Genomic DNA, 26,118 nt, shown 5'->3' on the forward strand with positions numbered 1-26,118 from the left:
GACTATTTTTTTATTTCTAAAGATAGATATTTTCAAATACTCTAAATTAGTTTAAACAAGTTTTTCTCGAGAAATGCATAGTTTCCCGGCTTTTGACTTTGAAACTACAATATTTAGCATTTGACGAAGAAGAGCTGACATATAATAAAGTATAGCTCGATTACTATTGGTCTTAAAGAAAATTTAAAAAAAGGGTTTTGTTTATTTTTTTAGAAGGTACATTTTTGTTAAGCAAAGTTGTTTTGATAAAACGAAAACTTTTTGAGTTATTAGCAGAAAACTGATTAAAAACATTGTTTTTTTCGATATAAAACTAACACTTTCGAAAGCGAATAAATCGAAAATTAGTAATTTTATCAAAAAAATGTATAGAACGTTTCTTGATTAAAATGAATGTTTTTATCAACTTTTGCGGTAAAATATAATAAAAAATTTCCACCCCCCGAGATGGGGTGGCAACCAGCCCCATGGCAAAAGCGCCTTTCGGCGTCATATAGATTTTGATCCTTGGACTATTCACTACTTATTCTCAAATTTTCAAGCAAATCGGTCCATTCTGTAAAAATTGCGAGGTTTTGTTCTATTTTAAGCTTCATTACTTGGACTATGTAGCAATAACTCCGAAATTACGGCATTTAGGTATAGGGATTATAACATGAAAAATAATCAGTATTTCTTAAGGACTTCAAAACGTAAAAAAATACAGTGTATTCCACTTAAAATAAGAAAGTTCATTAAATTTCCAGAAAAAGATCCAGAAGATTTGACAACACTGTAATTACCACTACAATATCGGCCGCATTAAAAGACCCTTACCCACCAAAATCTATAAAAATCGTTTAGTAGGTTTTCGAGAAATTACCGTGTTTCCATACATTCTCGCTACCCTGTATACACTCTCTGAAGATCTCTAATGAGAGTGAAACTAGTAAGGGTGTTATGGTGCTCTCTGAACGAGCTGAAATATAATAAGTTTCTTGATTTCGTTTTACGGTGAATTAGTCTTATTTAATATTTACGTATAACAAAATTTGAGGTTAAATGTTGACACTACGATCTTTTTCAGGATATTCTTGCAATCCTGGCCGCAAATGCGAAGACAATCCTTGTTTCTCAGGAGTGGAGTGTAGGGATACAGCACAAGGAGCCGTATGTGGTCGATGTCCACCAGGATACGAAGGAGATGGTTTCTCGTGTACTAGAGTAAATCCCTGCCAATATAACCCATGTGCTCCAGGTAAAAAATGTTTAGTTTAGTACTATTGTGTATGAGCTTAATAATTTTATTGCTTTTTGCATTAAACTCGTACCTATTTTCTTTTGTACTTAAAATTGTTAACCTAAATGTATAAAAGTATATATCCAGAATTTCCGAAAAAGTTATTTAGAAAAAAATGTAACCAATGATGTTCTCTCGGCTTGGAAAATATGCCGAATAACTACTTGCTACACTTGGTAAAGCAAACATACAATTTTTCAAAAATTAAACACCCCGTATATTTTCTATTTTGATTCCTTTCAAAATTCCTTTTCTTACAATCTAAAGTTTCAGACTATTATATACAGTTTTTAACGGGTTATGATCATTTTTTGTATTTTAATATCGCTATGAAATAAACACCCTGTATATAAAGCAGGAATACATACAGAATTATCATTTTACATAAGGTAAACAATATATTTTGTAGTTTTCAAATCCAGTTAACAGAAATTATTGACGAATATACGTATGCATATGCAGGGTGCTCTACAAAAGAAAATTACGATTTCCTTATATTTTCGGTCTGGTCTTCGTCTTGAATTTTCTTTATTTCCATACAGTTCACCTTTAGTCTTATTTTTATTGATTCGTTATTCAAATCTCCAATTATTTGTTGTAATTCTTCTTTTTTTTTTGGATGTAAGTAGAATTTGTGTCAGCATATGGTTTAGGTTACAAATAATATCTACAGATTACAGATTAAAATTAAGGAGGTTCTCGGCTTGACACATTCCAACCTTCACAGATCTGCTGTGATTTCCTTTGTCACTTAAAGCTCCTCATCCAGCCCTAGTCTCTTAATGAGCTTCCGCAGTCTTGAGCGGGGTCCTTTCAAAATAGACTGATGCTTTTGGTTTTTTCTCCTCAGAGTTCTAGATACCGCAGCCGTGTGATGCCTTCACACTGACAAGATATGCAGAACGGCAGGGCCGTAACTAACATTGGGCAGTGCCCCGGTTGCCCCAATTTTAACGAGGAAAATAAAAATATGTATTTTAAAAGCCGATCCCAACGAAATATTTTCAAATGACAAAATTTTAAAAAGACCTTTTAAAAAGACCGCAACATAGTTTTAATTTTTTCACTGGGGAAATTAGTCTTTTCGACTAAAATGCATTTGGAACAGAACAGGGCCCCTGATGCCTGAACTAAGCTGGGGCCCCCAAGACCTTAATATAAAAATTTAAATTATTACTTAGGAAATTAGTTATTTCGGCGTAATAAAACCTAAAATGACATTGGAAGAGGGGGGCTGAGCTGGAGCCCCCGAGACCTTTCGTAAACATATAAATTGTAACTGAGGAAATTAGTTATTTTGGCGAATTAAAAAGTAAAATGCAACCGGAATAGGGGCCCTATAGGTCCCAGCTACTTTGTCTTAACCAGTTTACCCCAGACCACTTCTTGGTATGTGAAAGGAACCACATATTGAAAAGAAAGGTATAGACGTATAGATAAGATAGAATGAGCCCATTAGGATCAGTTCCACCAGTACACTGACTAGCTTCACTGAGTGTGTTTGGCTCACACTGCAGTAGCTTAAGGTGCATTTAAATCAAAGCGAACACGAACGAAGAAACGAATTCGTAGGTGTTCGCTTGGTTATTCGTTCGGTACAAAGTAAGAACATTTACATTGTAGCGAACGAACGCATTCGTTGATAATCCGTCCTCATAATGTCAGATATAGATGAAGATGTAATCATTAGCGCTGATAATTTTATAGTTATTGCAGGACATGCTGAAAACAGAGTCTATTTTACTTCAAACCAGGCCCGAGGCACTACAATATTTTTGGACCCCTAAATATAACAATAATAACTTTTTTAAATGTATTAATTAATAGAAATATAGTTGCACCAGAAATGTAAATTTTTATTAACAATAAATAAAATTTATATTTAAACAATTAAACATTGTTTATTGGTAATTTTTGGTGTTCTTGCCGGGCCCCATTAAAATGCGGGCCCGAGGCAGGTGCCTCACGGGCCTAGTGGTAAAATAGGCCCTGGCTGAAAAAAAGAAAGAAGAGAATGTGGTGTTCACACAGGAGGGAAAATATGCGCTTTCAAGGGGTTAAATACCAAACATTTTTAGGGACCCCCTTGCACTGGGGGTAAATTCCCCAGACCTCCTGGTAGGGGTCCCCCAGATCATATTTGCCCCGGGACCCCCAACATCGTACTTACGGCCTTGGAGAACGAACAGTTACTTCTTCTTCTTCTTGACAGAACTGAGAAGTATTCTCTTCCGTCAATCCCATACTATTTATCAATAGCTGCTATTTTGTGTGTGCTCGCAACCTCAAAGCAGGGCTCCGGTCTAATTAACACCACAGAAGCGCCTTCTGGGGTCAGTTTATCAGCCTTTTTATTGCCTATGTAGCCTTTATCAACTAGAACCCAGATTAGTGTCAATATGTTTCCGATTTCTAGCCTAGAAGATGGTATTTAAACAGTCTCACACAAGTTTTCAATCATCCTGCATAGAAAAGAGGGCTTTTAAAGATCGCTATTGAGTCATTCTCCAGCTGCCGATATATTAGTTCTATAGTAAACATTTGTATAGAGGAAACTTCTACCTGAAATACAGTGACATCTATTCCCAAGCTTAACCGGATTTCTGTCCGTAATGGTATTGTCACAAGCCTTGTGTTGTATATACCAGTCAACCAGTCCCTCTACCTTCATCGGTTTTGAAGCCGTCTGTACACCAATTAAAGTTTGCAAGTACTGGCGTACCCCTCTCCCAGTCTTCGCTAAGACTTTGGTACTTTGATATTAAAATCTAGGTAAAAAAGCTATACCTACCCTTGATCCATTCGGTCTACAAGCATGCCAAGAACGGGTCAGTCATTCTCTCTTGATATAGCTTTGTTTGATCGGCTCCTTGCGTTATGCTTATATAAGCTTGATCCTTTATTATTAACCTATGCACTGTTGACCTGGCCTCTCTCTTAATCTCCATTTCTTCCGACATAGTAGTCTACATCTGCCAATTAGCATTATAGCCTTTTGTGTGATATTTTATTGTGCGGATTCCCCGTCAGCTTTTGGCCAAATATTACACCTAAGTACGGTATGCGGCAAAATAAACAGAACTGAAATTCGTATGCCTCAAATTTGTATGTGTCAGGAGCCGAAACGTATTGAGTGCTTTCCGAACGTCGTTATAACGTATTACTCTGGGCTAATTAGCAAAATACAAGGAAAAGTTATTTACCAGCAATTTTATTGCTGGAATCGAATCTTATTATTGTATGTATTAATAATATAGGTATGCAAAGTCCGCATATAGTGTGCTACTTTTTTTATAAACAAAATGGCGCCCGAAAATCGTGTTCTTTTCAATTTTTGCTCTATAACTCCAAAGATTTTAACTTTACACCAAAAACACTCAAATAAAAATTCACCGCAATTAAATTCTACATAGAGACGTGTTTTCCCCGATTCACTTCGACGAAAACTTTCCCCGGAAAAAGCGGGTTTTTCCAACAAAATCTTTAATTTTCAACTAAAATTTTAGATAAGTAATTGTTAATCAATAATTAAATTACTTGGTAACGTAGAATCACTTTTCGTATAGATTATAATTCCAGAAGCCGATGGAAATTTAATGAACAGTTCAGCAACAATTGAATTGTTAATTAAAAATTTACGGTCGCTATAATAACGACAATAATTATGATGCATAAGAATAACTATAATTTTTTCATAAAAAGACACTATACCTATATAATGTACTTTACAGAATTGAAATTGGACCATCTAAGCGGCCTCAGGAATATTTTAAAATTATAAACAATTTTTTGGCTTATAAAAAAATTAATATTAAACTAAATTAAATCTTGAAAACTGTATTCGAAAAACAGTGGCAGGACGCTTCTTTTAAAAGAAAAAACGTTTAATTATGACGAGTGGTTCCTGAGATACAACCGGTCAAAGTTGACCGGAATTTACGGCAAAGATATAAACAATAGGATCATAATTTTCAAACCATCACCTTTTTATTTTTGTCCTCTTTCTCTACACCAATTTTTATATCTTTAAAATACTCATAATATATATTATTATAATAAAAACTATCAATAATACGTGTGAAAATTGCAAAAAATAGCAAAATGCCAATCAAAAATTAGGTTGGAGAAAATGTAACCCTCAAAGTTCAAAATCGGTTTACGTTAAAAAATGCATGTTCTCGGCTTTCCATGGAGCAATTTCCTTCATTTTTTTTGTTCCCGAATAACTCGAGTAGAGCCATCGAACTAACGTATTATTAAATGTCAAACTTGCTTTTGTTTTGTTATAATATATTAATTTATTTATAAGAACAGAAAACTACATATTTTTTCCAGTTGTAGGCTTTTTTTAGATAAACTTACTACGAGTGTACCTTTTAAAGTAAAAAACATAAATATTCTCATTTGAAAGTTGTATAATTATTTAAACAATTTTTATTTAAACAAATTAAAATTTTGTGATATAATAAATAAATTAATTTATAAATAAATTAATAAATTAATTTATTATAACAAAACAAAAGCAAGTTTGACATTTAATGATGCATTAGTTCGATGGCTCTACTCGAGTTACTTGAGAACAAAAAAAGAATGAAGGAAATTGCTCCATGGAAAGCCGAGAAAATGTATTTTTTTAACGTGGACCGATTTTGAACTTTGAGGGTTACATTTTCTCCAACCTAATTTTTGATTGGAATTTTGCTATTTTTGGCAATTTTCACACGTATTATCGATAGTTTTTATTATAATAATATATGTTATGAGTATTTTAAGGATATGAAAATTGGTGTGGAGAAAGAGGACAAAAATAAAAAGGTGATGGTTTGAAAATTATGATCCTATTGTTTATATTATCTTTGCCGTAAATTCCGGTCAAATTTGACCGGTTGTATCTCAGGAACTACTCATTATAATTAAACTTTTTTTCTTTTAAAAGAAGCGTTTTGCCGCTGTTTTTCGAATACCGTTTTTACAATTTAATTTAGTTTAATATTTCCCGAGATATTCTATTTGTTTATAAGCCAAAAAATTCTTTATAATTTTAAAATATTCCTGAGGCCGCTTAAATTGTCCAATTTCAATTCTGTAAAGTACATTAGATAGGTATAGTGTCTTTTTATGAAAAAATCATAGTTATTCTTATGCATCATAATTATTGTTGTTATTACAGCGACCGTAAATTTTTAATTAACAATTCAATTGTTGCTAAACTGTTCATTCAATTTCCATCGGCTTCTGGAATTATAATCCATACGAAAAGGGCTTTTGCATTACTAAGTTATTTAATTATTGATTAACAGTTACTTATCTAAAACTTTAGTTGAAAATTAAAGATTTTGTTGGAAAAACCCGCTTTTTCCGGGGAAAGTTTTCGACGAAGTAAATCGGAAAAAACACATCTCTATGCAGAATTTAATTGCGGTGAATTTTTATTTGAGTGTTTTTGGTGTAAAATCTTTGGAGTTATAGAGCAAAAATTGAAAAAAACACGATTTTTGGGCGCCATTTTGTTTATAAAAAAGTATAGCACACTATCTGCGGACTTTGCATACCTATATTATTAATATATACAATCATAAGATTCGATTCCAGCAATAAAATTGCTGGTAAATAACTTTTCCCAAAAATGGTCTATTCTCCGATAATCAGCCCAGACTATATGTGCATGTTGTGATAATGTTAGGTGCTTCAGAATGGTTCTTAGTTTTGCAGAAGTTTTTTTTATGGTGGAGTACTATTTTCGGCAAAACAAAAAAGGCCACGAAAACGGTCCAAGCTTATTATAAACAATGGTTTCAGCAGGACGACGGGACAACCTGTCACACTGCCAGGGAGTCTCTTCGAATACTACCCCATCATTTTGGGAGTTGCCACTCATCAGAACTACCGCCACCTCATGCGTACACATGGGGAATGTTGAAGGAGTCAGACAGATCCACCGCGTGCCATTTTGGAATTGCGGACTAGAATTAAAATTTTTTTCGTGACAGAGGCAGTGGCGGTTCTAGAAATTTACCTTGGGAGTAGAAATTTGCCTTAGGGGGAAACTTTCAATGAAAAACCAACCGAAAGACATCAAAAAGATAAACTCATATTACATAAAAGACATAAATAATAACTTATAGGCATTAAGTTCGTCTAATTTTCCTAACTAGCGTGTTTATTGGGTTGAATTTGTGTTTCTGTGGTTTCGGTTTCATGTCAGATAATATATTTTTATGTTTGAACACTTTTCTTTAATTTTGGACCTTGTTAGGGGAGAAGTTTCCTCATTTTCCCTCCCCGTAAATCCACCATTGGCCAGAGGGTAGCTTTAAATAATCATAAACACTTCAATATTGGTTTCAGTACTGTTTATTTTGCCGCATACTGTGCTTGGGCTGACTTACAAATGGAATGTTTATTCCCTGAGCACCCGTGGATGTTACTCTTTTAGCCCCCTTTTTCTGGCAAAGGTAACAACTGCTGTTTTTTCTGGGTTAACGCTTAAGCAATTCAACTCTACACCAGATATCCACGTCTCTCAGAGCGATTTGCGTTCGTTTTGAGACTATTGGCAATATATTTTAATGAAGAGATTATTGCAATTTACGCTCACTACTGAGCGTGGTCTGCTGTTAATCGACTTGTCAATATGTAAAAATGTATCCCCTGCTTAAATAAGGTACTAACGCAAAAACAGAAAACTAACTGCATAATCGGTGTACTGATTAGTAACCGACAAAATTTTGTTGTGTTTTTATTGACAATAATTGCATGTTATTTATAACTAATAAGCTGAATTTAATAATTGGCATTAACATTGTTAGTTTTCTGTCATCCAGGATAAATCCGATTAGATAAATAACATATTGTATATGATTTATTAAACTTGTTTTAAAATTTACCTAAAAAAAATCTCATTTTTGTCTCAGGATTTTTGAACTTATTGTTTTAAAAACCTTTTGAACGTTTGTATTTTTTTTTGATTAATTATTCATCATTTATTATCGTTCATCAAGATGCAAATAATGACAAATGGCGCTAAATCTTAATACTGTTGTTGATGGAAGGAATATAGAGCAGAATATATCTTATAAGTACTTGGGACATGAAATTCGGTTGGGTAGAGATAATCAGATATGTGAGCTCCCAAGTCGCATAGGATTCACCTGGGCAGCGTTTGGTAAATTAAGCTATGTATTTAAATTGGACTTACCCATACGCCTGAAAAGGAAAATATTTGACTACCTGTGGAGCTTATGGAGCTACCTGTGCTGCTTATGGAGAGGAAACATTAACAGTCACAAAATAGATAGTGAACCAGGTTCGCGTAACTCAAAGGGGTATGGAGATGATGGGTGCCTGCCTAACCGAATCCCAAATGAAGAAATACGTCGCAGAACTGGGCAGCACACGTCGCCAGATTGTCAGACAACCGATGGACAAAACGTACTATCGAGTGGAGGACACGACAAGAAGCACTATGGAGCAGAGAACGCTCACCAACCAGATGAAACGACGATCTGAAGCGTTTTATGCGTAACTTGATACAAGCCGCACAAGACGGAGACAGATGAAAATAACTGAGGGAGACCTATGTCCGGCAGGGAACGCATACAGGTTGATATCAGTCAGACATTTATGTCCGCTATCTTCTTTACCGTTTTGGTTTCCCTATCTCCTGCAGTTGCTATCCAGATTCCTGTTATTATCTTTGGATCAACTGTTCATCTAGTAGGTGGTAGAAGTATCTCAACCTAGACCATAACTTTGATCTTCGCCTGATTTTCCTGTGTAAAATGTCAAATTTACAAATATATCCAGTTACAGAATGAGCGAAACACCAAACTTTGTAGCCTCTTTTTATTGGTTTCAAGGGCATACATTGTTTGATAGGTGATCTACTTTTTAAAGGGATCATAGATGCGCTGCCATATGACTCTGGTTTAGTATTTCGATAAGCATCCTAATTGTGTGAAGTTTATCATATCCTCGATCTCTTTTTAGTTTTGTTGTTGTGATGTAATTAAAGTGAATATCGTCTATAAGTGTTTTATAACTTTTAGATGACATAACTTGAGCTATACTCGGAAGCGCAAAATAGGGATCACTGGACCAATAGTTTTCTAACTGTGGAAGCTGAAAGCTGATGAATTCCCATCATAATGCAGGCGCCAATAAGAGGTGGAATTTCATCTGAATATGTATTTATCCAAGTCTTGGATGGCCATGGTCTTTGATTTTTGTTACTTCTTTAATTCAGGTCTTGCGAAGCGTATAAATTTGTCTGGTCTACAATCATTAATCCAAGTTATTTCTCCGTCCTGTTTTGACAACTGCAACTAAAAGCTGAAACACAACTTTCCGGAGTTTCATGAAAGTTAATCACTTCACTAAAAATGCAATCAGTTTCCTGACTCCTGACAATTTCATTTGCCATATAGCCACCACTTGCGCAACAGCTTCTATCGTTTTCAGAGTTTGCAGTGCAATTTAGAAATTCCATTTCTTGTTCGGCTTTATCATCACAGTCTTGATCGGAATTGATTTCATTGTCAAGTAGGCTGTACAAGAAGTTCATAGCCTCCATCCAAATGTTGTGCAATATTCAAATTCCATATGAATGCAAACATTTTCTGAATAGTTGATGACAGAATCAGTGTCAGTGAAAAATATATTTCTCGCGTAAAAATTACACATGAATATATTGGGTAGTTTGAAATAAGTTTCCCACTAATATAATATCCCTTTATCAATTTTTTCAAAATAACTAAATTGATTTTATGAACAAATAATCATGATAAATAACCGTTATATTACATATTGTATACAATATAAACCTTACTAATGACCTAATTCTTATTCGACGAATTTAAATATCACAAAACTGCACAAAACAGACATAAAATTGATTAAAAAATCCCAACTGTCACTTAAATAACATCTGTACAAATTCCATCTCAACCATATAGTGTAATGCAGGACACTAATACTGCTTGGAAATTCTATTTCCCATCACCCATAAAACGAATATTTGACGGTGGGAATTTATTTTCCCACCGCCTATGAATAGACCAGAAAAATTTAGATTTAGGAAAAAATAAATCGATTTTTAAATAGTCATCGCAATTCGTGTTCAGCAACCTCTAAAATCTCCAAGTACTCTTTATCAATTTAGTGTCGGAAAGCCTCGAACTCAAGGTGACATGTTAGCAGTAATCCTGGGCACTAGTGCTCTGAGAGTCGGTTCTGATGTCATATTCGTGTTCTGAAACCCCATAAACCTCCAAGTAATCTGTTTGAACCAATTTAGTGTCGAAAACCCTCGAAACTACAGAAGTATACGTGCCTTAGCAGTGACTCTGGACACCAGGTGCTCTGCGAGTTGGAGATCACAGTAACTCCCAAGTAACCAAATCTGGCCCTTAAGTTACCGATTAGGACAAATTTTCATAAAATTCCATAGTGTCCCAAAAATTACATGCACTTCTGGATGACTTTTATGCAGTGTAGATGGAATTATGCATTTCCACCCATTTCTCTATTGTATACTTTTTCCCTGACGTCATTCTGAAGTCGATAAGGTGCTTTATTTAAAAATCGATTTGTTCCGGTGTTTTTTGTTCTAAATGCCCTATGCCCTGGTTTAGAAAGGTTTAAACACCAACAAGCAGAAAACAAGAAAGTCGTTCTTAAACCATTATTGATTTTTTTATAACACCATATATTTTGGTAAAAATTGTACATCTGAATTTTAACGGGTTTTGATAAAATTTTTTAACCCACGTCTTATTTATTATTAGAAAAAAAAACAATTTTGTTAAGAATTTTGAAAAATTCTTCGGACATAAAGAATTCTTTCGGAATTTCTTAATTTCTTTATCTTTCTGTATAATCACTAATTTTAATTAATATTTCATTATTTAAACAATTACCTTTATATCCAACGAGGGTGATTAACGTTTTGTTTTATTTTAAAACAGGGTGTGCACCCGTATGGAACAGACCACGACAGTGAGGACATTTCTCGAAATCTTGTCATTGGATGCAGAATACCGACATACTTTAATTTTGTACTAAACTAACAGCACCTTGCACGACTAAGTACAAATAAACTGTTTAGATCTAAGTAGTGTGTGCCTTTACTAACACCACATTTGCACTCTGTATATTAATCTTTATAAGATATGTAATTATTTGTTCAAATGTGTTCTACAAAAAGTTAAGACTTGAGAAGAAAATACGACTTAAAATGTATTTCTGTGTTGCGTTGGCCTTTTGAATTGAAAACTTCCTTGGCAGATATAAAATGAAAGCTAATTTTAATTGAGGAAAACGTATAAGTAAAATATTGCTTTAAATGTTGTAATATACTTTCAATATTCGTCAAAAATGGAAACAAATCTTTTGAAGACTTTAAGTTGATCTGTCTTAGTTATTATGATAATACAGACTTGTTAATAAGTACATATTTTCTACTATTTATTAGAATACTAGATAGAGGTAGAGAAGGTACTAATATGGGCCCCCATTTTGTTTTTTCCAAATATTTTTTGCATGATAATTATGTGAAATTAATAATGCTAGTTAGTAAAAGAGAAATAAATTGAAACTATTTGCAAAAACGCAAACGTAAGTGTCTTTCTCAACTCCCGAACATAGTTCATGTGCAAAATCACATTAGGTACACGTAAGATATTGAAATCAAATATAGTAAAATATTCTGTCTGCTTGAAATTGTCCCCTATAAAATATTTATGCACTCTGCATAAACTATTTATGCACCTTGGTCGTATATTGTCTCTTGCTTAACTTTCTCAAGGTCAATATCATCGTCAACTCATTTCTTGAATTCCCAAATGCTTTTATTTTTTCGCTATTAAGTCTTTTGCCTGGAGTTTTATCGAGATTGTATTGATTTGTAGGGAGGGGAGGTCATTATTTGTAAATTGTAACATTTTCATCCCCCAATAGATGTTTTTTTAAAGACTGGTATAGGGGATAATGAAAAAAGTGACATAAATCTTAGAGAACTCTCCGTAGAGCATGACTCAATGGTTCTATGGCATGGACATTTGTCAATGAATTTGAAGCAGGTAGTTGTGATTCCATCAGATTTTCTTGCAGAAAATCAGAAGTTGCTCTTTGGAGAAACACTTGTTGGTTTTCGCATTGAAGCTTCCTAAATCAGCTTCATTTTTGGGTAAGATGACGTTAAGCGATATCATGTTACACATTATTTCGGCTTCACATTATTTACCGTGAATCTATTTACGACAAACTCCTTTCTCTCCTATGGCGCTACAGTCCAAGTTGATTTCTGGCGTCCCCCAGCATCCGCCTTCAAGTATCTCTTTTCCTGTCTGCTCTGCTTCAGATATCCACCCTCAATATATCTTTAGTATTGGTTCTGACTTCGTCTATCCACCTCTTCCTTGGTCTTTCAACGTTCCACTATCAGGGGTGGCCAAACTGTGGCTAACGAGCCACATGTGGCTCTTTGAAGGATTATTTGTGGCTCTCAATAAATGGACCTGATTTACTTTTAATTTTTGTTTTTCAAAATGTCTTAAATTACTGACAACAAATATAAAAGACTAAGTGTAACATCAGGACTTGGACAAGGAGACCCCTTATCACTGTTGCTATTCAATTTGGCCTTAAAATATGTAATAAGTAAAATATCATCTGAGCTGACAGGAGGATTTGCGAATCGAGGATCACAACTATTGTTGTCATTTGCTGATGATATAGGTGCAGTCACTCAATCTACACAAGAGACGTGAGAGAGTTGTTTTCACAACTCGAGGAGAAAACATGTATTTTGGGCCTTCAAATAAATGAAGAGAAGACGAAATACATGCTAATAACCAAAAATCCAAGACCAAGCAGTTAGGCAGAACATAACTATTAATGACCACAATTTGGAATTGGTAAAAAAGAGTTTAAATATTTGGCGGTAATCACACATGACAACTACATCTGAGGCCTATAGAATCAAAACCTGCTAGATCCATGTGTTGAAATTTTGTCAGGAGGCTAAAAGAACATTAAAAATGTAAATTTCATAAATTTACAAAGGGGCGTCAATAAATATCATAAAATGGCACACTAATTTGTAATTTTTCTGCACGCCCCTTACATCTTCAGAAACTTGTACTTTAGTTTGGATTTAGCAGAACGAAAAATTTAGGATTTAGCAGGTTTTGATTCTGATGGGCTTATCTAAAAAGAGGTCTCAGCAAGGATAGTGGCGTGGAATAGAACATTATACTCCCTACCATCATTATTAAGATCTAAGCAGCTAAAACGACAATCTAAATTAAGACTGTATAGCTAATTATTCGCTAAGAAAATATGGGCAGTTCATGTGGTAAATCAGAGGAGGACAGAGTGTTAAAGACGGTGTTTTTTGAAAGACGATAGAAGATAAGTAGGCAGTCCCAAAAAAAGATGGAAGGATGATGAAGAATCGAAGTATCCTGAATTAGCAAAGGCTGCTTGTAGAATTATTTGAATATTTGAAACAGCGATGTTAACCATTTTATTTCACTTTAAAATTCGTGAAATCCAAACAGTGAGAGAAAAATTTAATACCTTCTGTACACTTTTTAGATAATTGTTTAATTGCGGCTCTCGAAACATTTGAAATTTTGAAAAATGGCTCGGACTATCAAGGAGCTTGGCCACCCCTGCATAGTATAGTTCAACTAAGAGTTTTACTAGGGGTTCTGTCATTATCAAGTCAAATTGTGTGAGAGCGCGTTGGTTTACATCTTGAAGCTGCCCATGTAAGGTTAGGTTGAAGATTATGTGTGGCATGATACGAAAGGGAAAGTATAGAAATAAAGTTTTCTCTAGCCAAATTAATCACTTCCAAATGGCGTCTGTGGCTATAATAGCCATCAAGTACTAGAATAAGAGGAGACTCTTTTGTTAGCTTCATAAAATTTATAAAATGTTTCATCAATTCTGCAAAAAATTCTGTTGTAACCAACCGCTTGTTTACACTGCATATGCTGACCCAGGTGGAGCCCCACGCAGTAATTGATCATTTCGATTTTTCCAGGGAAAAATCCACATATGCGGAACGAATTGTCCAGTAGCATTCATTGGTACAATTAAGGTTACAAATGAAGCACTGTCAGCAAATGTTAGAGACGCAATTTGTCATTTTCCTTTTCTTTCTACAACTTGTGCAACTTTGCTCTGGTCAATTGATAATCTAGTTTCATCCACATCGAAAACTCTATTTGGAGAAAAACTATGTATCGTGTTTTTTCTACATTTCTTCGTATTGATGTGCCTATTCGTGACGAATGTTGGCGATCATCATGGCAATTTTTATCTTATTGGCAACTGTGGGGAAAAGCTGCAAATATGTTGTGTTGAACCAGGTTCTGAGGTTCTTCAACCAGTTTCTTCTTCTTCCTGGACCTCACTTCGATTAGTTTCACATCCACTACAACTTCCTTAGTTTTAAATTATATAAACATCATAATTTAAATAAAATTAAATTATACTAACATTATTATTTATTTATTTGGTCATCAGAATTGAACATTTTAATTCGTATTTTCTTTTGAATACAAGTAAATAAAAAATCGTAGCAATTTAAATTTTTTAAATAATTGAGCACAAAGTGAAATATAATCTTTTGTATAATAAAACCTTGTACTTGTAATAAAAGTGACCAATATGGACAAAGATTAGAAAATGCCAACATTCGTGGGCTTCTGTTGCGTAGGTTCCTTGCACAATATGAGGAAAAATAATACTCCCATAGTAATAAATATTCATACATTCAGATCAAGGTGAAAATTCATTCAAAAAAATAGCATGCCCACCTTTGCGGTTCATTCATTAATATGGACAAGCATAAACTTTATCAGTTATTTATCTAACATAATCTCAACTTTACATTAATTACAGGTTACTACATGATTACCCATAATCCAACATGGACTCCAACCATATTTAGCCCAGATTAAAAATATAATATAAATATAGACAACTAAAACGAATAAAATTAATAAATAAATTTATCAATAATACAGGGTGTTTATAAAAAGGTAACATCGTCTCTAGGATAGGTAAACAACTGCAAAATAATTGGGGTTTGCTTAGTAAACAATTTTTGTAACGCCACACAGTGGTCCAAAAACCCGAAAAGATGGTCAAAATATTAAAGCATTTTTTGATTTGCATGAAATTAGGCATCCAGGGGTTTTTGAGATCGCTAATTACGAATCCTAAATCGAAATTTCAAAAAACAAAATGGCGGATGCAATCCGCTAATTTTTTATTTCAACGTTAAATTTGATTAGTAATCATATGAAAGCCAAAACTAATTTTTACTTTATTTTTCAACAATACTGTACCTGACCCTTTTATCTACGATTTTACAATACCATACTGAAATAACTAAAGATCTACAGTCATAACAACTACTTGAATGTTGAGGCATGATGTGTTTATTCTGCGTTGTTAACGATTCATATTGAAACTCATAGCGCAGAACGCTTGTACAAAAAATTCTTGCAAAACCAAAGGGGCAGAGAGTGGCAGCTAATTTTTTTTGAATCTTAAAGAGAGAAATATAAGCTAAAAGATGATTGTAGTAGGGTCTTGGAATTCAATGGAATACATAATTATTTAGCTATCTGAAAACTTCAACTTAAAATCTACTAAATATAACACATACCTATACAAATATTTTGATATTATCGGCTTTTATTAAAGAAAGCTTCACGAATATCCTCCATTTTGCAGAATTGAATTTGCACACTTCGTTTTCGAGATACACGCACAAGACTGTGCGTATAAAATATTCGTTATTCTTAACTGCGCTTTTGTTCCGTACAAAGTCAACTTTGAACTGAACTGGAAATTCAGATATAGGAGATATAGCTCTAGGGTTGCCAACACCGAATAGGGAACTTAATTCTCTTTTAGAAAATTTAATAATATTCTCGAAACGTTAATTTTTTTGACTTTTGGCCAGCTTTTCGGGTTTTTGGACCACTGTGAGCCATTTTGAATTCTTTACTGTCCTATATCTTGAAAACGGATAGCGTTACAATTTTTTTTACTAAGCAAACCCCAAATATTTTTCTGTTTTTTACCTATCCTGGAGACGATGTTACCTTTTTTGAAACACCACGTATATCTATACAATTGTGAGTTAGATTAGATTGCAAGTTCGATTGATGTGCATCCGTACCATTTCCTCAAGTTACGTAGCCATGAGATTCTTCTTTTTCCTATACTTATCCTGTACTGGATCTTCCTATGTATAATCAATTGAAGTACGTCGTATCTCTTACCACGCATGACATGCTTTAGGTACTACAGCTTTCGTGTTTTGATGGTTTCCAATATTTCCATTCTTTTGTTAACTCTTCACACGACTTCGTTATCTGTTACATTCTCGATACATGATATCTTAGGATTCTTCTACATACCTACAGTTCGAATGCTTCTAGCTTCTAGTAGTTGCCGAGTTAAGAGTCCACGATTCCATTCCGTAAAGTAGAGTGGCCAAAATATAGCACCTCACTCCGCTGACAGATTTAATCCATCTTTGGTAACAAGAAATATGTACTGGGTTTCTTAAAATATTTAAGTTTAGAAAAAGAAACTCTTTAGTAAAGTAACATAATATTCAGCAAGCTTTTGTGTTGCTAAATTTTATTCAACTTTTGTCCTCAATTATTTAATAATATATAGGTTTATCATTTTGTTTATCAAAAAAAGGATAAAATCCTTTATAAAAGGTATATTTGTGAAAATCCCTAAAAAGGACTACATCACAGAACAGAACTAGTTTTAGATCGGATGACCGATCATCATCAGTGTTTACGTGAATCTAACATGCTAACCACCAAAATAAAAAATATATGGGTAAAAACTCTTTACAATTGATCCGTCATAGGAACATAGATAAAAGATGTGAAATTAAACATGGACGTTTAAAATATCCAATGTTTTATGCTCTAGGTACCATTGAGCTCGAGTTTGGCTTGTTCACATCATGACTATATGGAAGCAAGTTATGTGAACAACTGATATTGCAGTTTTCTATTTTGGTGGTTAGCATGTTAGATTCACGTAAACACTGATGATGATCGGTCATCCGATCGAAAACTAGTTCTGTTCTGTGATGTAGCCCTTTTTAGGGATTACAACAAATATACCTTTTATAAAGGATTTTATCGTTTTTGTAATATGTGGTATACAGCCAACTACAGGAAAACTTTTTCCTCGTGGATTTTGTTTATAGTTTCATTGGAACATTAAGTAGATTTAAAAATTCTCTAAATAAGGCACTTTTATCGATAAAGGAGTTGTAAGACTTAGTTCATCAACTAACGTTGGCAGCTATATTTATAATATCTTAAACTAAATAAAGTGTTTTGTCAAACTATATTATAAACGTGGAAAGATGGAGCTATTTAGGCTTGCTTGCAACCTTGTACATAATCACATCTCTTCCCAAACTTAGAGTTCTTCTTCTTTTCACTTCTATGTTGTTTTGTTTGTTCTCACAAAATAATATTTAGTCCAGAAAGCCACTGCGCATCCGCTAGGAAAAATATTCTGATTCGGACTTTTTGCACAATCTTACTCAAAAAGGACTCCTTTTAACAAATTTGCATGTTTCCAGGACCAAAAGGTGGTCAAAAATTTTTTAAACGTTTTTTTTTGTTTTTTTTTCCTAAAATTATTTTTTTTGCATGGAAAAAGTTTTTTTAGGTTTTTTGAATCATTCCAAACAGAAAAGGTCTTTAGTGACTTTTCTCTAAAAATGATATTTTTTTACATATAAGCGATTAAAAATTGAAAAATTGCGAAATCGGCCATTTTTAACCCTCAAAAACTATGTGAAAAACTGAAAATTTGGATATTGCCAAAGTAGTTAAATATTCTTTAAACATCGATTGATGAAATCCCGAAGAGTTTTTTGCAATACAATATTCAAAACTCCTTTGTTTTTTAATTGCTAATCAAGCGTGCGCGATACTATTTTCCACCGACAGTATGGTGCAAATGAAAGGAATAAATTCGTTATTTCGTAAACCGGCGACTTTAAGGAAAAATCCCGAAACAGGTCGATTTTTATTTTTAAGTTATGATATTGTGGCATATATCGATTACTAGTGACGTCATCCATCTGGACGTGATGACGTAATCGATGATTTTTTTTAACGAGAATAGGGGACGTGTGCTAGCTCATTTGAAAGGTTCTTCAATTCTCTATTCAGTAATATAAACATTTACATAATTATTTATACAGGGTGTCCAAAAAATTTTTATTAATTTAAATTATTTGACAAAAAAAGAAGTAGAAGGCCACCCTGTATAAATAATTATGTAAATGTTTACATTACTGAATAGAGCATTGAAGAACCTTTCAAATGAGCTACCACACGACCCCTATTCTCATTTAAAAAAATCATCGATTACGTCATCACGCCCAGACGGATGACGTCACTAGTATACCATATATGCCACAATATCATACCTTAAAAATAAAAATCGACCTGTTTCGGGATTTTTCCTTAAAGTTGCCGGTTTAAGAAATAACGAATTTATTCCTTTCATTTGCACCATACTGTCGGTGGAAAATAGTATCGCGCACGCTTGATTAGCAATTAAAAAACAAAGGAGTTTTGAATATTGTATTGCAAAAGACTCTTCGGGATTTAATCAATCGATGTTTAAAGAATATCTACCTCCCTTGGCAACATTCAAATTTTCAGTTTTTCACATAGTTTTTGAGGGTTAAAAATGGCCGATTTCGCAATTTTTCAATTATTAATCGCTTATTCAAAAATTATCATTTTTAGAGAAAAGTCACTAAAGACCTTTTCTGTTTGGAATGATTCAAAAAACCTAAAAAAAAACTTTTTTCCATGCCAAAAAATAATTTTATGAAAAAAACAAAAAAAACTTAAAAAATTTTTGACCACCTTTTGGTCCTGGCAACATGCAAATTTGTTAAAAGGAGTCCTTTTTGAGTAAGATTGTGCAAAAAGTCCGAATCAGAATATTTTTCCTAGCGGATGCGCAGTGGCTTTCTGGACTAGTTGCTTCTGTGTGACATGTGCCAATTGAAATTTTGTGTGATAGTCATACAAACAGAATAGTTATCGCTTCACTGAAAAAAAAAACTGTGATGAAAAATTTGAAAAAAGGGTTGAATAGTACTTAGAACTATAAAAGTTTTTCACTGGTAAATTGACAATGACCATTAATGCAAAAGAAATATTAAATAAAACAGCACAGGGTTGAATTTTAGCCTTTAATATATAGTTATAACAACAATTTTGTTAAGAATGTATTTTATTATTTGTTTAATAAATAATATGTTAATTTTTGTTGTTGTTAATTTTCAAATCTTTATATTTCAGATCTTTTTATTTAAGTACCTACTTTATTTTTTGCTGATTTGACAGTCTAATTCAGTGGTTCTCAATCTTTTTGAGTCATGTATTACAAAATACTTTTTATTATTTTTGGTACCCCCTAACTGAAATACCTCCCTATCTAGCTAGGTAATCTAATTAACTATAATAGTGGTGCTGATTTTGCCTGTTTTTACGTTTTGTGTACCACCGCAAATAATGATATGTACCACCAGTGGTATAGTATTTTTACTACAAAAGCGATATTACGTAGGTCAAAATTTTTGATGTAAGAGAACTGTCAAAACATTAGAATGTGACTTTTCATTATTGCCATGTTTATCTACGTAATATCGCTTTGGTAGTAAAAATACTATACACTTTCCGTCATATAAAACTGGTACACTTTTTTTCCCAATGTAAACCTGTGTTCAGACTGGACACAATGGTTCGTGAATCACTTCGTTGTTGCCATCAAAAATAACGTTCAAAATGTATAAAGTTTTTAGATAGGTATTATTTTTATCATTAACAACAAAAAACCGTATCTAATAAATTTAATAACCAGACAAAGGGGTTGAGTTAATGTCCAAAATGTTTGAAGGATCTTTAAACAAATCAATACAGTTTTGAGCTACACTTTACGAGAAACCAATCACACCTCTCGATTTGAAATTAAACATAATAATTTAAATTCACATCTAGATTTATTATCTATCATTATTTTTGAATTGAAATTTTTCATAGATTATAATAAAACACGAATTAATGTATGGGTACTTAATTGAAATGATGTAAAATTACAAAATTAATAGGAGAATTTTTTAGGATGCATGTTTAAATAAATGTGACTGACTGATCGAGAATGCTAGATATTGTTTTAGTTTATAGTATATAAAAAACTTGCGGTCTGTTGCACTTGCGGTCTGTTTTTAACTGGTTCGATATAATATTTTTTGGCAACGTTGCCGTAAAATTTGAATGACACATTTGACAAGATCAACTTACACAACTTAAAAAACACGATTTTCGGTTATAAGAGTCGTACCAGTTTTTTATGACGCGAAGTGTACATGTACCACAGATTGAGAACCGCTGGTCTAATTCGTTTTGATCAAGGGAAGACAAGCAATGTAATTGATTTTGTATAATTTTCGAAGTGAGCTAACTCAAGAGACTTTTGTTCTCCTTGCTTTTGATGATGAAGTATCCACTAATAGTAAAAGTAAAGTCTTATCCGCAGTTATTGGGATACAATCCATCCATGGGATATTAGGTGTGTCTATTTATTTCTGTTCGTTGTTTTTTTTCATCCGTTCGTGGTCAGCCATTAGCTTGATGTCATCAGTCCATATGGATTCACTTCTTCCTCTACTTCTCTTATTTGCTCTTGATCTACATTCAATAATTTGCTACATCCAATGGATTTCTTTCATTTTTCCTATGTGTCCTGCCCAGTTGCTGCGTGGTCCTGGATGTCACATTTTTATTAATAAGTAAGATAATTCGCCTAATGCTTTGATTTTGATATCCTTTGGAGAATACTTTGTGACCACTTTTTAGTTCGATACATTGGTTTCCTTTTCTTAGTACTTCTGACAGAACTACCACTGTTCAGTTGTTCACTTTATTTTCTTAATTTCTTCTTTTATTATAGCAGCTTCTCTTCCGAACTTAGTGTGTGTATGTTGAATGTATGCAGCTATGATCCACTCAGTTATGTGATGTTTTTGAGGATGTTTTATGTGTTTGTTTCTGTTACTTTTTATCGAAATTCTGTCCCCCTCAGAATCCATGAGACTACCTGAAGTTTGAGTGCGAGATTCTGAGACACTATCTTTGCTCGCCTGGAGTAATTCATTTCAGATATTCGACATTTTATAATGGGTGTTTTAGCATTAATTTGTCACACTTTAAGGGGGGGGGGGGTGACAAGTATTTTACACCTCCCTCACAGGAGGTATTTTATTTCCCTCCTTCCCATCGGTTAACAGGTTCATCAGCTTCCGGTGAACGCTCTCTCTAGAGATTGCAGCTTCACCAGGCACTATACTGCAATCTTTAATATTATTGTTTTAACGCCAAATATAATAAAAGTTGGGTCATTTATTTTCTGAGTGCACATCGAAGTGATAGGTTGTTTGCCCTGGATTGTCACCACATAACCTGTTTTTATTCCCATCAAAACTAAATTATGACTGAACAGGGTTGTTTTGTTTTAAACATTTTGTTTTAATCAACTGTTTTAAACATGTTTTAAACGTTTGCTTATGTTTAAAACAGATTTTGTTTAAAACACTTAAATTAAACAAGTGCTTTTTTCATTTTCTTTATTAATATAACATCAAAAAAATTCTCAAATACATTATATAAACTTTTTAACATATATATTATTTATTTATTAATAATCTGAACACAAAAAAAATTGGAAAACTGAAAATATTTTGCAAAGAAGAGTTAATCAATTTCTCAAAACTGTTTCAGACTCATAGTAATCTTGTAATTTAAATCAGTCACGTCATAACTGATGGAATTAAGCTCTTTAAAAATTGAAACCAACTTAGCAGCTTTGACATTGCCTAGCCGATTACGTAGTTTGAAATGGTAAACCTTATGATGAGAAGAGTCTTTCTATGTTGGCTGACAATGCAACAGCTGTGTGAAGCTGTTGAGCAAGTTTCAATGCTGTAGTATACCTATTTATAGTTTTCTTAGAACGCCACCATGCCAATGGTTTTACATTCTCAATATAGGTGTTTAGAGAAATATATGGTGTAAAGTGTACAAACTTTGCCTGGTAATAATAATAATCTAACAGGTTTCCGGATGATAATTTATAATGGATGGAGGATACCTAAGTTTATTTTCAATAAAGCGATGATCAAGCTTTGCCAAAAAATGAGCTGGGGTCACCAAATCATTTGCATGTTAAAAAAAACACCAGAAACAGCACAAAATAACTGACAATAGATGTTATTGCAATAGCCAACTTGTAATGCGGATTTATAAATAGTAAATAGTCTGGGGTTCCCCAGGCAATAGCTCCTAATTTTGCAATTGGTTTTCTTATCTATTATTTAGTAGAATAATAATAATAGATCAAACACTTTCAATTAATATTATGTTGAGGAAAATATGACTTAAACAATGTTTTGTTCTAAGTTTTATTTGTTTAAAATATAAAATTTAAAAACAAAAACATTTTTAAAGCAAAAAAAAAACGTTTAAAACAAAAAAACATGTGTTTTAAACAAGTTTTATTTGTTTAAAACATATAATTTAAATATGAAAAAAAAACATGTTTAAAACAAAAAAAACTTTTGTTTTGTTTAAAATTAAAAAAAACATGTTTTTTTGCAACCCTGTGACTGAAACTAAAACGTTTATTGTTTTGATAAACTAAATTTAAATTACAGGTGTTCGGTGTATTCCTCAGGAAGAGAGTCCATATTATAGATGTCATGGTTGTCCTGCTGGTTTTACAGGAAACGGAACAACTTGTCTAGACATTGATGAAGTAAGTAGACTCGTTTACAGTGGCACACCACCCATAACTTTCCTCTGGGGGGGTTGGCTTGGGTACCGAATTTTTTGAAGTTATACTTCTTTAGGCGCGATTGAGATTGAGGGTGAATTTATATTGATCTGCGCGCATGCGCACACCGACAGTTTGGTATAGTCTTTATAAGGGCTGTGATTGGGTGTTGAAATGATCTGTCAATAATTGCTCAATATGGAGGTTATCGGTAAACAAAAATGTTGTATAATATATTAGTTTTTATTGTTGTGAGGACAGAAATTAAATCAAATTTATAATTATAGTGACTTTTTAAATAGTTTTGAAAAGTTTTTTTTATAATTATAGTGACTTTTTAAATAGTTTTGAAAAGCCACAGGTACGTAATTCTAAATGTTTCAGTTGTATTCCAATAAAAAATTATCTTCATACCTATTTGAAAAATGTAAAAAAAAATAATGTACTTACCTAGTACTTGCTATGCTATACCCCTAGTAGGCAATGCTTTAATTTACATAATCTGATTACGAACAAACTTTCTACAAATTTTCATCTAATGTATCGTTTTCTTACTCTATATATTGTTGTATTTTAATTCGACAAAAATCAAACTAATAAAAATTCATATAAACAAAATGTCAAAAAGTTGTTCAGTTTGTGTATATTCCCACATGACGTATGCGCGAAGGTGGTGCAGTTTGAAATCGCTTCGACTCTCGTACGGCGGGATACACGGGAAGTAGGTTCAAGCCCAAAGCAAGTTGTTATTTTTTTATTTTTTTTTATAGATTTTATGATTGTAAGTATATTATTATATAATTTTTTTCAGAAAATACGTATTTAATTAAAATTTTTGGCAACAGTTATTGTTCAGAAATCATTTGTGGCATTTTTCAATGTGTTTGTGTGTGTTTTATTCTTTTATTTTTTTAATTTTTGGTATTGTTTTAATAAAAATTTTTGGAAAGTAGTAGAGAAACTGTTTAAAGTATATTGATTTCGTTGAAATGATATAATAGAAGTATAACTTCTTACGTGCGTACAAAGTACACACATTCTTTTTTCGTATTGTTTGTGAAAGACACATTTTCCTACTATTCTTTATATATTTTTTATATGCCTGGGGGGGGGGGGTTAACCCACAAAACCCTACCTGGGTGCCCCACTGCTCGTTTATGTTGGTATTTAAAGCATAATATTAACAAGAAAAGTTGGCAAGAGCATATTTTTTTATAAAAATATCAAATTTGTTACTTATATACCTTTTACAAGATAAGGTTTTTATTTCTTTCTTAATTTGTTATATTTTGTTTTAAAGACAAAAAAGTTATAAATACAATTGTCCCATACCCGTCCTAAACGAGCCGCTTATGACTGCAATTAAAAAATCTTATTCACATCAAAGGATTTTTCAACTAAATAAATATACAAAATATTATCACTTAACCCCTTCGGTACGGTGATGCACCCGTGTGCATCATGCTTGACTGTCCGGCCAGTACGGTGATGCACACAGGTGCATCATGAGTTTTCGTTCGCCTTAAGGCGGTGACACCATCTTCATCATATTTCAGGTATTTTTGTCCCGTCCGAATTACCTTATTCAAATCTAAAAGTGGGGAAACCACGCCCAAAAGTGGGTGATGTCCAGAAGGAGATTATATTTAGTTAATTTGATTGGTGATAAGGTTGTTTCGATGTTTGACTGATGGGATTGTGTGGGAGGTGAAGGTACTGTGCTGCTGTTTACAACTTACCTTACTATTCCTTGCAAGATAATTCGGATGGAATTTCTCAGATTAGGAGACTGGGACGATATCAAGCACAAAATAATCTGGGGAATTCCATCCGAATTATCTTGTTTATCTTTTTTACTAATTTTTGTTTAAAATGGTATTTTATGGATAAAATTTAATTTAACTCACATACTATGTAGAATAATGAATTTAATAAACACCTGACCTGCTCACATGATGGTTCCTCTACATGCGGAAGTTCTTGAGGATTTTACAATACAATAATAACAAAATGCTATTAATAGCTAATTATTAATGAAGAAATGTGTACATCTATATATTTTATAATGTAAACTAGCTGATTCTTCCTCCTTCCTGTTTTTCTGGTCAGTCCGTTGTTTTTATCCTGTATTTAAGCTGATGATGGCTTGTGTAAAGCCGAAACGCGTCCTTTCATATGTTTTTTAACAATAATAAATAACCTTGTGGTATATCTTCGAGTTTTTTGTAATTGGTTTTTTGTAATTGAATTTAATAAAAATAGTTTTATTTCTAAAATTAGTGTTATTATTACATTAACTTTAATTAGTTGTAGTATGATATTGTATTTTAACCGACCGCGCGAAGCCGCTCGGTAAACGGTCGAATCCGTATATAGGAGCCGACTTGCCGAATGAAGATCCGGCACGAAGGGGTTAAAAGATATCCGTTTTGAAGTTATATGAATTAAACGATATTAGGACGTATCTTTACAGAGCTCTGGCTCCCTTAGGAAGCATTTCTGGATAAGCTGATTTAGGTCAAATCAACATAAAATCAGTTTTTTTTGTAAAGAGTGTTTGTATCTTGGGACCATAAATTTTTTAAAAATGAATCTCCCCAAGAATACTAAAATCACTAAAATTAATTTTATTATATTATTGAATATTTTATATTTTTATGTGTAGTGTGACTTGGTCCAGCCATGTGATCCCAGAGTTAGCTGTCACAATCTTCGTCCTGGATACAGATGTGACCCTTGCCCTCCTGGATTCCGCGCAGAAGAAGAATCCCAAGGTATTGGTATAGAGGAGGCAGCACAAAGAACACAGCGTTGTATAGATATTGATGAGTGTCAAACTGGAAGAGCTTGTGTGCCACATTCAGAGTGCATTAATACAGAGGTACGTAATATGCTTTTTAGGGGTTTTGTAATAA

The 26,118-nt window shown here is 33.1% G+C and overlaps 1 protein-coding gene across 1 annotated transcript in view; it reads left to right on the forward strand.

The window, feature by feature from the left end:
- Positions 1-26,118, forward strand: part of LOC114330165 (cartilage oligomeric matrix protein) — a 112,359-nt gene that overhangs the window by 56,813 nt on the left and 29,428 nt on the right. The window contains exons 6-8 of the mRNA XM_050655267.1: positions 1,067-1,237; positions 23,085-23,185; positions 25,869-26,084. Of these exons, the coding sequence (XP_050511224.1) occupies positions 1,067-1,237; positions 23,085-23,185; positions 25,869-26,084 (488 nt within the window). The remainder of the gene's footprint in view (positions 1-1,066; positions 1,238-23,084; positions 23,186-25,868; positions 26,085-26,118) is intronic.

This window comes from Diabrotica virgifera, chromosome 7, assembly GCF_917563875.1.
Source record: "Diabrotica virgifera virgifera chromosome 7, PGI_DIABVI_V3a".
In the NCBI taxonomy this organism is placed as follows: domain Eukaryota; kingdom Metazoa; phylum Arthropoda; class Insecta; order Coleoptera; family Chrysomelidae; genus Diabrotica; species Diabrotica virgifera.